This window comes from Oratosquilla oratoria, chromosome 1 (assembly GCF_046742065.1).
Source record: "Oratosquilla oratoria isolate Oo_2021 chromosome 1, ASM4674206v1, whole genome shotgun sequence".
NCBI classification, from domain to species: domain Eukaryota; kingdom Metazoa; phylum Arthropoda; class Malacostraca; order Stomatopoda; family Squillidae; genus Oratosquilla; species Oratosquilla oratoria.
Window position 1 is genome coordinate 77984157 of NC_134777.1, and position 9144 is coordinate 77993300.

A 9144-nucleotide genomic window follows, 5' to 3' on the forward strand; every position below is an offset into this window, starting at 1 on the left:
TGGGAGTGGTTTTTATGCCTTTGTTTTTTGGCTACCTCCCTTATAAGGGGAAAAAAGCCTTTGGTATATGTATGTATGTATATATCTTAGCTCCTTGTGGATGAAGGGTCATCCCTGTCTGCTGCCCACTGCCTAGGTCAGAAGTAATGCAGCAAGACACAGCACATCCACAGCAGGGCAGTTTCACTTACAAGGGACCCCCCCCCCCTCATCCCCATCCCTTCATGCAGAAAATAGAGAAGATGGAGAGAAATCCCTTTGGGCTGTGTCAAAATATCCATACACAACTATCCTCCACTCACCCCTATCTCCTGCCCTCTCCCTTCTTTGCTCAACACTCTTGCTCAAAGTCTCACTCATCTCTCTCATCCTCAGTTGTCCCCTCAAGGGCACTCCATCCACCTCTGATTTCCATACCTCTTTTGCTAAGTTTTCTTTGCTCATTCTTTCTTTATGCCCAAACCATCCAATAATCATGAATGCTAAAGAAAAAGTTAGAAAAAAGTCAATGGTGTCAACAATTTGACCCTAATTTTTTTTTTATTTTTTTTTTAACTTTTTATTTAACAATCATGACAATTTTGAAGATCTTTATTTGTGAAGTTTATTATTTCATTAAACTCTGTCTGAACTGGATATTGAAGTGGTGGGGTTCAATCATCTTTGTCAATTTGGCTCTGATGTGGTGCTGTGTTTTGCTGCATTGGTTTTGACCCAAGCAATGGATGGGGGACAGGGATGGCCTTTCATTTACAAAGAAGGGACAACAAATGGATGAAGGGTGGGTGTATGACTTGAAAAGTCTATGCCCATGAGTGGGAAAGGGCTTTTGGTTAAACTATGTATATTACTGATGGGTGTTGAAGGGAAATAATCTGTTTTTATTCATACATTGTTTAACACAGCTGCAAGTTTGCCCCAAAAGAGTGTGCATATCCACTGTGGGTGTTCGGCGTGACCTCTATCATCGTGACCCCAGCAATGTACTAGTGACAGAATTCTTTGGTTCTGTACGTGCAGTAGAGCTAACAGACAAAGTCATCAAGCTACCAAAATTTGATATGAAGGAACACATCCAACTTAATGATTCAGGGTGAGTTGTAAGGTGGTGTTCTGTCATTTATGTGTTACCATTGTCGTTGTAATTTTGGCCCTGATCTTAGGCATAGAATATTATCAGGGTCAGTGGATAATGCTGAACTACATTGATATGTATGCTCTATATGTCTGCACTCTCTCAGGCTCATGTGATGCACACAAATAGAGCCAGTCCAAGACCTTAAATGTAAACTGAGAAGGTTTTGGATTTCCTTATTTTTTGTTATGTCATGTATGAAAATATAAATTAGAAGTTTAAACACTAAAATGCCCATTTCTAGCATTTTATAGTCTTGATTTTATACAAATAGCATGATCTTAAAAGTGCCTGATAGCAGACAAATTTTTCAATGTCGTAGTTACATTTTCCACCGCTAGGGCAACTGATGATGCAAAGACTGCTATTTACATTCTTCAAAATGGCCAGCACGCAATACGAAAGTGACTTCACATTGAGTGAAGAAGATTTATTGGATTTGGATGCCCTTTTGTGTTCCAGTGTGAGTCAAGTCAAACCTAACCATGTTTGTTAACAATTGTCAGTGACAGCGTAGATAACATAGGCCTACCTATACACATGATCAGGGCCCTCACATGGGGGAGGGGGGTTGCATATGCTCTGGGGTGGCACACTTAGGGGGGCGGCAATCCTGGTTTGGACATGGCACCCACAAGACTGACACAATAATTACAATAAAAAAAAGTTAAAGGAGCCCTGAATATTTTACCATAATAAACAAATTTTGTGTTAGAATTAACAGAATATGAAATATTTTCCCTTATCCTATCAACAAAAGGGACATTAAATAGAATTTGTAAAATCTGTTTAATTATTTTGCAAGCCAATAACTAAAACAGGCTGTAAGGGATAATGGAAATGGGAAGGGGTGGGTGATGTGGAAGGGGGGGGGTGTCACTGAGAACTTTGCCCCAGAGTGGCACTTAACCACTTAAGGGCTCTGCACATGATACAGACTGATAAACCTACCTCCAGGCATTGTCTTTTTTCAGTAGCAGTGCTCCTTCGATAGCATTTGTTTGCCAAATCTGGGGTCCCAAGTGTTTTTTTAACAGAGTTTCACTTTCAATCCAGGCTTCCATGACTCATGCTGTCTACACTGAATAATCCAGTCCTTTTTTTGCAAACAGGATCTTTAGGAAAGGAATAAAAATGAATTCCATCCGCAGCAGAAAGTTTTGTCGAAACACTGTTGCAATTTGCAGCAACACAATAAACCATTTTTGAACTAAATAAATGATAAAACCTTGCTAACACACAAAATATGACAGACAGATCACTGATCAAGTTGACAGCGCAGCATGGCATTTTATAGTGCACACACATGGCATGCATCAGAATGTAAACAGAAGTATTATAACTGCCAATAGATCCTTACAAGAACAGCTGAAGATCAGCAAAGGAAAAGTTTGTCTGCTACCAATATTTTGATATCCCTAATCATTGCCTAATGATTAGGATTTGTTTTTGCATTAACTTATCAAAAAGTGACTAAGCCATACATCTATCAAATATTCCCCACCTATTTGCAAACCTTATCAGTTGACCTTTATCTATTACAAGCACACTACCTTTACACTAAAGTCCTTTGTGTTGTGTCAGCCCATATATACCTTAGTTGTTTGATGTGTATATGAAAGTTGTGGTGAGGAATGCATGGGGGAAATAGTACAGGTGAGAATATTGCTCCTTTGGGGGACTTTATCATATAATATTTTGGTCCCAGATAGCTGGTGACATCCAGTGATTTATCCCCTAGTCAAGATGTTCATAGAGTACATTTTGCCATAATTTTTCCCCTTAATTATGATAAGATATTCATATTGTCTTGAATGGAATGGGTGGGAATTGATTTTATGTCTTTGTTTTTTGGCTACCTCCCTTGTAAGGGGGAAATAGCCATTGGTATATGTATGTATGTATATTGCCTTGTACGAATTTGGGAAAGAAATCTTTCTTTCAATCAGTCTTTCTGTATATGCATGTATTTTCTGATAGTCAATAACTTTTATGTTTCTCTCTCCTTGACTGTTTTTTGCTCTCTCTGTTGCTCAGCATTTATTACTGCTATAGTTGATATTTTTGGGTTCTCACCATGATGTGAAAAATACACAGACCTTATTACAAGGCTTTATTCAACATAAAATCTATACCATTCTCTGAAAACAGAGAGAGAAGAAATGGTATAGGAATATCAAGCACAAAACATAAATATAAACACCCAAACCTGACATACACATAAACAAACACAACAGCATATTATACACATATACATATATAACCCATATACATATAACAACTCATAATAATATAATACTGATGCTACTGATGCTGTGGATGTGCTGTGTCTTGCGACACTGCTTCTGACCCAGGGCAGTGGACAAGGTGCAGGGATGACCCGTCATTCAGGAGGTGCTAAGATAAGAGGGAGAGTGGAGGGGTGTGGAGTGTATTCAGGGATGGAATGGGTGGGAATGATTTTATGCCTTTTTCTTTTTGGCTACCCCCCTTGTAAGGGGGAAAAAGCCTTGGTATATGTATGTATGTATGTATGTATGTATGTACAAACATACAGAATTGTTAATACACACCTTTACAGGGAGAACACTGGCTGAATACTGACAACTGAAAAAAAAAACATGGCTGTCATTTAAATGCCTCCCACACAGTGTTGCCAGATCAGTGACTACAATACATGGTGTTGCTAGATCAATGATTACAATACAGTACTACCATAACATTCTCCCTCTACCTAAAAAGAAAAAAAGAAAGAAAAAAAAAAAAATCTAGTACAGTCATTACAGATCCAAGCAGTTAGGTGGGTGACATATACAACTAGACCTTCATAGCACAGGAGCCTCCTTACCAGGTTGGGCAGGGCCTGGAGGTGTTGAAGTAGCATGTGTAGCCATGTCACTTGCTTCGGTAGGAGTAGCGTCAATTGGCTCCCTTGGAGAAGCAGAGACATTTTCTGCAGCATCCACAGGGGTATCTTGGGATCCCTCATTACCAGGGGTCTCAACTGGGGCTAAGTGCTGAGTGGATACTGTAGTCTTTTCACCTCTTTGGTTGCAAATGTGGGCATAATGCAGATTTGCCTGAAGGAGCTCCACTTCTTCAACAAGAGGGTGTGTCTTGCTCATCCGAACATGACACTTTAGGAGAACTGGTCCATGATGACATAACCAAGAGGGCACTGAAGCTCCAGTAGAGGAGCAACGTGAATAGTGTAGCAGCCTCTTGTGTGGGGTAGTATTCGTAGTCATGCATAATAATGAACGAATGGAATGAAGAGCATCAGGTAGAACAGATTGCCAACATTGAATAGGTAGACCACGGGACTTGAGAGCCATTGTAATTACTTTCCATATTGTACCATTAAACCGCTCCATTTGGCCATTTCCTTGGGGGTTGTAGCTTGTGGTTCTGCTGCAGGAAATTCCTTTACTAATCAAAAACTCTCGCAGTTCTTTGCTCAGGAAAGATGATCCCCTGTGTGAGTGAATGTAGGCAGGCATGCCAAAAATAGAAAACAAGTGAGAAAGATAGCTAATTATGGTCAAAGTAATCATATTTGCACAGGGTAACACAAAAGGAAATCTAGAGTATTCATCTACAATGTTAAGGAAATATCGATTTCTGTCAGTACTGGGCAAAAGGTCCTTTGAAATCTATATTCAATTGCTGAAAAGGTTGAGTAACTTTTATGAGATGAGTCCCTTCTGGCTGATGAAAGTTTGGTTTGACTTCTGCATGTACTTTACATGATCTGGTCACCCATCACATCTTCCACTGAGTAGGGCATATTCTTAGACTTAACAAAATGGTACAAACAGGTGACCCCAAGATGACACAAAGCCTTGTGGAGTGTTACTAGTGATTCCTGTCCATCACATGCTGCTCCACAGTGGGACCTAGAGAATATATCAGGGGAAATATTTTCTGGACCAGGTCAATACATAATCTCAAAGTTGTAGCAAGATAGTTCCATTTGCCAACGCAATATCTTATCATTCTTTATCTTACTCTTATGCTGCTTGTCAAACATAAACCTCGTTGGTCAGTCCTTATAGTGAAACACCTGCCTGTACTGGGTGGCTACAAGAAATGAAAGTCAAATAGTGGGAAGTACACTGTAATCTCTGATACCACTGACAACTAATGCGTGTGAATACAAAGAGAGCTGGCTCCGAACTGACGCCAAGCTGCCAATTCGCGCCAAAAGACGTGCATCGCATTTGCGATATCCAATATAATTACAATTATACACAATGATTACACATGATTACAATAAATTATAAAACAACCAACAACAAAACATATGACAATTTTATAAAGAGGGGGAAACATATAATTCCCCAAATAAGCAACACACAAGTACAATGTACAATAATAATGGTATGATATACAACATACCATGCTAACACATGCCCATCAGATAATACCTCCAATGGCGAACTGCTTCAATGATGGCCTGGGCTTCTTTTTCTATAGAAGCATAGCATTTCTCAGGTCTTTGCAGTGTTCTTGAAAAGAAGGCTACTGGATGTCCATCCTGGGAGAGAACTGCTGCAACGGCAACTTCTGAAGCATCAGTTTCTACTTCAAATGGCCGCAACTCATCAATTGCTTGAACTACTGAATTTTCAATGTCCTGCTTGAGAGTGTTAAAGGCCGCTTCTGCTTCCTTGGTCACAGGGAATATAGTGGTGGTGCTCAAGGGGTGGATTTTGCTTGAATAGTCATATATCCAGTGTGAGTAGTATGCAAAAAGGCCCAGGGTTCAGTGGAGTGACTTATTGTCTTGAGGCACTGCCAATTCCCGTAGGGGTCGAAGTTGTTCAGGGTCTGGACATTTTTCACCTCCTTCTACCACATAACCAATAATGCTAAGCTGTTTTGTTGAAAATGTACACTTTTCCTTATTGTAACTTATGTTTTTCTTCTTAGCAGCCTCCAGGAACTTAATGAAGTTAGCATCATGCTCCTCCTGTGTCATGCCACAAATGGTCACATCATCCAAGTATGCATAAGTTCCAATGAGTTGTTCCTCTTGAACAAATGAATCCATGATCTGCTAGAAGCAGGCTACCCCATTGGTGACCCCAAAAGGAATACGAGTAAACTGGTACAGGCCACCACCAGCCTCAAATGCTATGTAAGGTTTATCTTCTTCCCTTATGGGAACTTGATGATAGGCACTTTGTAAATCAATAGTGCTGAAAACACGGTATTGAGCAATTTGATTCACTGTATCATTGATATGAGGTGTAGGGTAGCTATCAAACAATGTGAATTTATTGATAGTCTTAGAGTAGTCAATGGCCAGTTGCCACCTTTTGAGAGCATCTTTGACAACAATGACTTGTGCATGCTAGGGAGAATTACTAGTTCTATTATACCCTCCTTCAGCAGTCTCTGAATTTCTTTCTTGACGAACATCCGGTCCTTATATGAATAGTGGCATGACCTTGCTGATATAGGAAAGCAATCAGCTGTAAAGTTAGCAAACAGCTTTGGTGGGTCCACCTTTATGGTACTAAGTCCTTAAATGACAAGAGGAGGCAGGTCTCGCCCATACCTCAGAGTAACACTATCATGCATCTTATGGAAGTCTTGACCAAGAATCACATCTGAGCACAGTTATGGCAAAACCGTTAAACACATACCTTTATAAGCCTGGCCATTAACTCTGAGGTCTACTTGGCAAAACCCTGATGTCTGAGTAGAGAGGGATGTTGATGCCATAGACACTGCACCCAATGTGTGATGGACAATCAAGGAGTGCCGCTTAACTAGGTCTGGGTGAATAAAACTTTCAGAGCTGCCACTACAAGTCCATCCACCTCTGCTCCATTGATAAAGACTTTTACAACTGCCTTTGAGAGTGAACTTGGGGTAGTGGCAGAAGTAATTGTTGCTAGTGTTGCATAGTTACTGGAGTCGGTATGTGCACTAGCTGTTGTTGATGGTTTGGCTCTGCACACTTTGGCAAAGTGACCTTTCTTCTGACATTTATGGCACACTACTTCACGTGCGGGACACCTTGAGCAGGGTTCTGTGAAAGACCACAGAAGAAACACTTAGCACCTACAGCAGCAGCCACAGGGGCAGGCTCAATAGTAACTTCTCGGCTGGTACTTGGGTCAGGAGCTGCAGCACTTACCACTTGAGATGGCTGAGTACCATACATTTCATAATTCCTTTGAGCTGAATCCAAAGCTCTTGCTTGATCAAACATAGTGGATAGGTCCAGAGTTTTATTCTCCAGGAGGCATTGCCTTATTGCTGATGACTGCAGCCCACTTATAAAGGTGTCCCGGATGGACTCTTCTCAATATTGAATAGCTGTTACAGCCTGGAAATTACACTCCTTACTCAGAATTTTCAAAGCTTGAAGGTACCAATAGACGGAGTGATTGGCAAGTATGGAGTTCCAGGTAAAAATCGTAGTGGAGAAATGATGGTAGAGATGTGTCTTGAAAAAGAGTTGATGATAGCAAATACAGTATTTAAGAAGAAAGTCAAGCATAAGTACACATGGGAGAGGGTGGTGGATGGAAGGGTGGCAGACAGAGCGTTAATGGACTATATAGTGGTGACCAGGAGTATGGTAGGAAGAATTAAGGATGTACATGTTCTAAGGGGAGAGAGTGGGGGAATATCAGATTATTTTCTGGTGGAAGGTAAAATGAGAGTGGAGAATAGGTGGAGAAAGAGGAAAAGGTCAGAAGGTAGGGAGGTACTTAGAGTGAACTGCTTAAATGAGAAAGTAAAGGAGAGTGAGTTTAAGAAGAAACTGAAAGAGGAGTGGGAGGGAGTAAAGGATAGAGTAGAACTAGGAGTGGAGGAGGAATGGGGATGGTTCAAGGAGGGAGTCATAAGGTGTGCAAAGATGGTGTGTGGAACAAGGAGGGCTGGAGGAAAAAGAAGGAAGGGTAGTGAGTGGTGGGATGAGGAAGTAAAGAAATGTGTAGAAGAGAAGAAGCAGGCATACATAGATTGGCTGCAAATTAGGACGAGGGAATCGTATGAGAGGTACAAAGTAAAGAGAAGGGAAGCTAAGCATAAGATAAAGGAAGTAAAGAGGAGAGCAGATGTGAAATGGGGTAAGAGTATGACAGAAAAATTTGAAAGCAATAAAAAGATGTTTTGGAAGGAAATTAAAAGAGAAAAAGGAGGTGAATCAAGTAGAGAAGAAAAGGTAAAAGGTGCAGATGGAGAGATGATAATGGAAGAGAAGGCAGTGAGAGGAAGGTGGGCAGAGTATTTTAGGGAGTTGCTAAATGTGAAGGAGGATAGGGAGGGAAAGGTAGTTGCAGTGGGAAGCGCTAAAAAAATGAGAGTGATGAGTGAGGAAAATGGAGGAGAAATAGGGAAGGATGAAGTGAAAGCAGCTGTTAAGATGATGAGAGCAGGTAAGGCACCTGGTCTGGATGGATGCCATGCAGAATGTCTAAAGAAAGGAGGTGCAGTGATGGTGGACTGGCTGGTGAGGTTATTTAATGTTTGTTTAAGAGAGGGTAGAGTGTGTGAGGACTGGAGGAGTGCCTGTATAGTTTCGCTTTACAAGGGAAAGGGGGACAACTGTGAGTGTAGTAGTTTCAGATGGATCAGCTTGTTGAGTGTAGTTGGGAAGGCTTATGGGAGGATCTTGATTGAGAGGATTAGGAGAGGAACATAGGGAGTAATTGGTGAGGAACAGTGGGTTTAGGACAGGTAGGGGTTGTGTAGATCAGATCTTTGTGGTAAGACAGATATGTGAGAAAGCTATAGGAAAAGGTAAGGATGTTTTTTTGGCTTTTATGGATCTGGAAAAGGCTTATGACAGGGTAGGCAGGAAGACACTGTGGGAGGTACTGCAGATATATGGGATAGGAGGAAAGCTTCTAGGAGCAGTCAAGAGTTTTTATGAGAATAGTAGAGCTTGTGTTAGGATTAGAAATGGAGAGAGTGAATGGTTTGAGGTAAAGATGGGACTTTGTCAGGGATGTGTTATGTCGCCTTGGCTGTCCAATCTTTACATG

At 40.9% G+C, this 9144-nt stretch overlaps 1 protein-coding gene across 9 annotated transcripts in view; it reads left to right on the forward strand.

The window, feature by feature from the left end:
• Positions 1 to 9144, forward strand: part of LOC143041782 (putative GPI-anchor transamidase) — a 48666-nt gene that overhangs the window by 37261 nt on the left and 2261 nt on the right. For all 9 annotated transcript variants that reach the window (XM_076172437.1, XM_076172587.1, XM_076172292.1 and 6 more), the window contains exon 8: positions 906 to 1093. In XM_076172437.1, coding sequence (XP_076028552.1) covers positions 906 to 1093 — 188 coding nt within the window. The remainder of the gene's footprint in view (positions 1 to 905; positions 1094 to 9144) is intronic.